Raw genomic sequence first — 6,870 nt, 5'->3', positions numbered from 1 at the left:
GGTTATGCACTGTAGCAGGGCATTCCAGTTAGAAAATGAATGCCGTACCTAAAAAAAAAAACAGGCCTGGTTAGTCATAGCAACTACCAAGGTTCAAACTTTGTTAGTTGTCGCGAGGCGGCCGGTGTTGTCAGAAGCGTCCCTGTCATATCAACAGGATGCTAATATCAACAGGACGCTAATGTAATGCTGCGTTAGGAAGACCAGGCGAGTGCAGGAAGCCAATGACTCACAAGTACCATGACCTTTCACCTCAAAAGACTAGACCCCGCCTCAGAGCCAGGTCAGAGCAGACACCATGCAGGTTAGTGAGAATGGCTGTGTTCGTTTCGACATGCAGGCTTCAGTTTCGACCCAAAATAAAATCAGATGCAGGGATTTGAGAGAACTCAAAAGGTGAAGTGGGAGGAGCCTGCAGGCGGAGGTAGGAGGAGCTTATTCAGGTGGCATTTTAGGATGACACCGGACATAACAGACATTGATTTCAAATCAGGCCGAGAGGCAGAAGTAGGGGAGCTCTGGCTGGAGGGTTCTCTGATCGCAATCATGTCCTGGGGGGAGTTAGATTAGCTCTACCACAGAGCCCACCCCCAAGGGTCAAGGGTCAACTCATCTGAATAAACGTCCTCTGGTAAGATTACCAGTCAATTAAAAACCTCATATAAAACCGTTTGTCTCATTCAAAACTCCCCTAGGCTTTCTCCCTCAGAAAGAAAAGTCCTGGGGTGTCATTTCTCCACAGCGTCCAGTGTCAGCAGTGAGCCTGACACCCCAGAGAACAGAGAGCTCTCTCTCTAGTCTCATGTCTTTATACGCCATGAGTGGTTCTCCTCTCTGGTGACTGGCGACTAACCGACAGTAACGGAATCTGTCGCTGAAGAAGAACAGAAGAGTAATTCGCCGGAGGAGGAGGTGTCTTGAATGTGAGCGATAGCCTTGTCGTTAAACTGTGCGGGGGGGGGGATGCATCTAAAGGCCTCCGAGGGCGGGCGCAGCAAGCAGGGTTGAGAGTCGAGGTCGTTCCCTCGTTCTGAAGGACGCAAGATCCCTCTCTCTGTATCGGAGAGGAGGGTCGTCCTGCAAGATTGGAACCTGAACAGCATCATATCAAGAATATATCGTTTTATATAGAGATTACTGACAGTAAAAAAAAGGGTTATTCGCTGAATCTTGCAGGATTTTCCTCACATCAACCCTGCTTTTAGCATTGTAAAGCTAACAATGTGTTTGTGATCCACAAGTGTTAAATGGATTTATCTAACAGAAGCCCCACACATTTATTTTCAGTCTGCCTAATGCTAACTTGCAAGGGTTAAAGCTTTTTTTGTGGAAACTAAGACAGTACATTGGTTTGTCCTCTCACACTAAACGGCGACTCAGAAATGAACGACCCTCCATTTGCAATATCCTATAAAAACATCAACGTACGCGTGCGAGAGTCGTTGACTTCAGTTCCCGAGGCTGAGACACACACGGACGCACACACACACACGCAGGCAGGTTTCTATGACACACGCGTGCTCGAGGACGTTTACCTGACGACATTCAGAGCATAGTTTTTGTTTTTTTTCTTCCCACAATCCCTCACTCTACTGACAGGGAGAGTGGCGAATCAGGGGAAGCAAGCTGCTGACCACCTAGGAGAGACGGGGCCGTCCGAGTGACGAGACACGGGTTAGAGACACGAGGGCGGGTTTTCGGACGTATATATCACCACACAAGGTTCACTCAGGAGCTCGGAATGACCTCCCAAAGGAGACGGGCAAGAGAGAGAGAGAGGAGAGAGGATATGAGGGAGAGACAGGGAGAGACCAGTGTTAGCGCGAGGCTCAGACACAAAGACAGGGTAGAGATATCAAGTGTTTGGGTCAACAGGCACTTTGCCGCGGGATGCCGGTTTAGTTTGCTGATTCGCGATCCAGATCAGGGTGCATTTGATTTGTGCTCTTGGTTGATCTGTTCTGTTTTTACAAAATCACCATCGATCAAAACTATATTGTATTTGTTCACAGTTATCCTTTTTTTTTTAATAGAAGATCGAACCCGAGGCACCTACTATGCGGAAGTGCACTTAATTTGGGTGTGGAGATCGATTTGTCTTCTCGTTCGCTCTCTACTAGCAATATGGCTCTGACAGAGTCCACCGTGACAGACTTGGTCACGTGGACGTGCTCTCCTGCTCCTCAGAAAACTTAAGTACTCCCCTCACAACAACGCCGAGCCCTCTAGTACGTGTGCTTGTGTTGTATTAAACACACACACACACACACACACACACACACACACACACACACACACACACACACACACACCTGCTAACAGAGAGCTGTTCAAAAGCTCAGAAGCATTTCAGCTGCGAAGCCATGCGATTGACTGACTCTACCGCCTTGGTGTAACTAGCATCACAGCTTCAGAATTATCCTGAAAAGAAACGCCTGCGGTCACAGGTGCTCCTTTTTGCGCCCCGCCTCCGACATCGCCTCGTCGGCCGACCCCGCTTTGGACTTTTGAGTTTCGGTTAGAAATCCAGCACATCGCGCTGGGCTCCCCTAGCGACAGCAGGGGGAGTTTGCATATTGTTTATTTCGCTTGTTTATGTAAACATTTATCAGCGACCTGATTGGAGGGCGAGCGGCCGGGGACGAGCTCCGTCCTGGGGCACCAGGACGGAATGAGAAGGAAGGGGGCGGGGCTTTATCAAAGGAGCACCGACGGACAACAGGCGAGCGAAAGAGCAGAGGGCGTCTACTTTAGTCACATGACCATCAGAGTGACGCCCTCTCCACGAGTCCCTGACCCCCAAACGTATTACGGTTACCAGGGGTCAGAACACACAAGCACGAAAGCTGCCCCCCTTTTTTTACATCTTCACGTACACATCACCATGACAGCGGAAAGAATAGACACCCCATAATATCCACAAAAGCCCAATGCCGAGTGAGGCCCCTGAAATCCACATGCCGTATATGTCTACTACAGTCCCGAACTTCTAGAACACACCGTACTGTGACGTTACATGACTTCTGCATTCCCCTAAGCGCGGACACTAGCAGGCGCGAGCATACAGGATGGGAGTTAGACGCACAGGCAGGCGGGCCTGGGAGGCGGAGCTAAGCGAGCGTGTGTGGGGGCTCTTTTACACTAAGGCAGGGGAGGCGTGGCCTCCCCCTCTGTACACAGCAGTCCCACGCGGACCCCCTCCCCAGGGGGCCGCTTCAGTCGCAGTAGATCTTGTACTTCTCGCTGCAGAAGACCACAGGCCCTCCCAGGATGCCGTTGGGCATGGCGCTGGACTCGGGGCGGGCGGTGCAGGCGAGGCCCTGACTTACGTGGTGGGGGGGGCTGGCGCCGGCGATGCCGTTGGTGGCGCCGTTGGCGGGCCGGACGCGGGCCGAGGCCTTGGCGCGGCCGCCGACGCCCCCGCGGCGGGTCTGCTCGTGGTCGAACTCCAGGTCCTCCAGGCGCTGGGTCAGCGCCAGCTTCTGCTGGATGGCCATGCGCAGCAGCGAGTTCAGCGTCTTCTTCTCGTCCTCCGCCAACGCCAGCTGCCTCTGCATCTCGTCCAGCTGGCCCACGTACTCGTCACACCTGGGGGGGAGAGAGAGGGAGGGGAGAGGGGGGGGGGGAGAGGGGGAATGGGGGAGGGGGGTGTTAGAGTCACATGCTCGTCACACCTGGCGAGTCTTTGAGGTAACAGCCGCACTTGCTCTGGTTGCCCAGTAGGCGGCAGTGGTCGTCTACACGCGGTCCCCGGGGCCGTCTACACAGTCCAGGGCCAAATGTGAGAGTGCAAGGTGAGAGTGGTTCTCTACGTTGCCGTCTCTAAACGCCATATCACCGCGCTGATCCTCGCAGTCGCCTGGCATCTCTTCGTTGCTCTCATCTCAACCCTGAGAATTGCTCAGAAACTGTGCCGTCATCCCGACCTTTCCCCTACTTCTCCAATGGCCCGTTTTTCCTCTCCAGCAGATGGCGCCGTCGAGGCGACGGTAGCAGAGAGCCTGTGCTGCTCTGGAGCGGCCCCGTAGCAAACTGATGAGCTCATCATCAGACTGTCTCCTCCACAACCGCAGCGCCCCTCCTTCTCTGGGACCCCTGCGTCATCGTCTCAGGGCATCTTGTCCGACCGGGACAGGGCAACTGCACTTCATTTCACCGAGGGGGGGGGGGGGGCGGCGGGGGGGCAGGTTCCAGAGGTTTAGTGAAAACTTTGCCAACGCTGAGATTTTCACTAAACCTGCTTTCTGGAACCCCCCCCCCCCCCCCAAGGACTCAATCATTCTCTGAGTATCTTTCAGGGCACGAAAACATGAACTATTCACCGAGCCCCAAACCCCCCCCTCTCTTTCAACAAATGGTGCGTTCTTCAGCATCAGTAGCACCCACGCCCCCTTTGGGCAGGAGGAGCATGTATGAATGGGCCAGGCTGTGGGACTCCGCATCACAGCACGTTGAGGGGTGTTCTGGCCAGCAGAGGGTTAACGATACCACACACACACAAAGGATGAAAGAGTGAAGCCAGGGGTCCCCAGAGGAGGTAAGGAGAGGAGAGGAGGAGAGGAACGAGGGAAGAGTGGAAGAGAGGAGTGAGAGGATCAAAAGAAAGAGGAGGTGAAGCCCGTCACCCGTGGTTTGGGATTAGAGGTGGTGGGAAAAATCAATTTGTGTAAGAATGGCGATTCTATCCTCTACGATTGTCGACCGATTCACAAATTCTGAAAAATCTATATATTTTTTTAAATAAAAAATAAAATCTAACATTTTTTGGGGGGATTGTATCCCGTTTTCCACCCAATTTGGGTTTCAGTCCACTTTTTGCACTAAAGTTACAAACATTTGTTGTCAGAAGTTTGCCAGCTTAAATTATAATCCATCACATTGGTAAACGTCAATAATAGAATTAGATCATTATAATAGTAAGATAATTTTGAAATCGAATCATGACCCCAAAAATCAAAATCGAATTGAAAATCGTGAGATCACTATGTATTCCCATCCCTATTTTGGATGTGTCATACATAATTGAGGTAATAACGGTATTAGACTTGGTGGGCTTTGATTTGATCTGTCTTACTTTTCGATCCCTCTTTATCTCTCCTAATCCTGAAAATCGAAGACACATCTCTCTCAGGGGAGCGTGAAGAACTACACAATATTATCTGCTCTCTCTTCCTCTCTCTCTCTGTCTCTCTCTCATATTATCTGCTCTCTCTTCCTCTCTCTCTCTCTCTCTCTCTAAGCCTCACTGTGCAGCATTGCTGTGGTATTGACTGTCTTTCTCTGCACCTACAGTAGGTGTGTGTGAGTGTGAGTGTGTGTGTGTAACCTCCCTCCTCTGAGTGTGTGTGTGTGTGTGTGAGTGTGTGTGTGTGAGTGTGAGAGTGTGTGTGTGTGTGTGGTGTGTGTGTGTGTGTGTGAGAGTGTGTGGTGTGTGGTGTGTGTGTGTGTGTGTGTGTGTGTGAGAAAGAGAGAGTTTGTGTGTGTGTGTGTGTGTGTGTGCGCGCACCCTCCCTCATCTGACTGTGTGTGTGTGTGTGTGTGAATGTGTGTGTGTGTGAGTGTGTGTGTGTGTGAGTGCGTGCTCCCTCCCGTGAGTGTGTCAGGACCATGCAGGTTTAAAAACTAGGTCAGGCGGGCGGAATGTCGAGTGAGGGAGGAACCACACCACTCTCCTCCGTCGGCCAACCTGCTCCTCCTCTCCCCTCCTCCTCCTCTCCTCTCCCCTCGTCATCCCCCCTTACCCTCCCCTCCTCCTCCCCCCCTCCTCTCCTCCCCCCTCCTCCTCTCCCCTTCCTCTCCCCTCCTCCACCCCTCTCCTCTCCTCCCCCCTCCTCTCCCCCCCTCCTCTCCCTCGCCCTCCCCCCTTCCTCCTTCTACGCCCCGTTCTCTCCTCCCCCTCCCTGCTATCTCTCTCCCTCATCATTTATCTGTCCATCCCTCTCCCTCCCTCCGCCTCCCATCTCCATCTTGGCACACGTCTCTCCATTCTCCCGCTCTGCTATCTCCCTCCACCTGCTGTCTCTCCCTCCCTCCTCCCTCTACCTCTCTCCCTCTCTCATCCCCCTCTCTTTCTCTCTCTCTCTCTCCACCCCCTGCTTCTCTATTGCTGACGCGGCGTTATGAGTGACATTCCATGGTAATGACTGGCTGATCCACCTGGGCTAAACGGTGCCAACTTCTCCGGCCGTGGCTGCTGCTCATCTCAACCCTCCTACCCGCAGGAACTAGAACACCGGATGTTTAGAACACTCCCCGGATGTTTAGAACGCTCCCCGAATTCTGCCTGAAGTATCTGTAATAATAAGAAGCCTTGAGAAGCGATGGTTCTGGAGCCTAGTGGCCCATAGGGCAGGAGCCTATCTCCTGGTTCCTTAGCGTGAGGCAGCTTGATGGAGCCTACAAGTACACCCCCTGGATATGACACCAATATGTCGCAGGGACTCAGTGTTTCCCCTACCATTGCCTTGGAGGGGCGGCTGCCGCCCCAACGGGACCCCCCGCCCTTTTCCGAAAGACCCAAAATACCAAAAAATAGTGGACTTTTAGATCGCTAACATTTTTAGCATGAGTCAATGGAGTTTAACATAGCGAAAATAAGCTAAGGGACATTTTCTGACTGAGTGAGATGATGAAATTAAAACATTTTCTGTTGCTGTAGCTAGCTACATAAGTAATGTGCCCACAGTTTAGTCTATGTCTTCTGGTGTTAGTAACTATGTAAAGGCATACATTGTAGGCTAATATTAGCTATGTGTTGTGTACTAAATGGGTTAGGTCCCATTTTTCCCCATTTGGCTATGCATTTTCAGCAATGCTTTTGCAATTTGCTTTTCAACTGTTCAGCATTCACACATTTTCTGCAGGAAATTG

The 6,870-nt window shown here is 51.8% G+C and overlaps 1 protein-coding gene across 1 annotated transcript in view; it reads right to left on the bottom strand.

The window, feature by feature from the left end:
• Positions 1–2,432: 2,432 nt before the first annotated feature.
• The window catches only part of LOC311315268 (protein bicaudal D homolog 2-like), a 55,599-nt gene continuing 51,161 nt past the window's right edge, over positions 2,433–6,870 (bottom strand). Inside the window, exon 10 of the mRNA XM_084445892.1 lies at positions 2,433–3,588. Coding sequence (XP_084302018.1) covers positions 3,216–3,588 — 373 coding nt within the window. The 3' untranslated portion in view covers positions 2,433–3,215. The remainder of the gene's footprint in view (positions 3,589–6,870) is intronic.

The sequence above is a fragment of the Borostomias antarcticus genome (assembly GCF_949987555.1).
Source record: "Borostomias antarcticus genome assembly, chromosome: 11".
Lineage (NCBI taxonomy): Eukaryota > Metazoa > Chordata > Actinopteri > Stomiiformes > Stomiidae > Borostomias > Borostomias antarcticus.
Note: the sequence above shows the minus strand (reverse complement) of the source record. Positions and strands in the feature narration are given on the sequence as shown.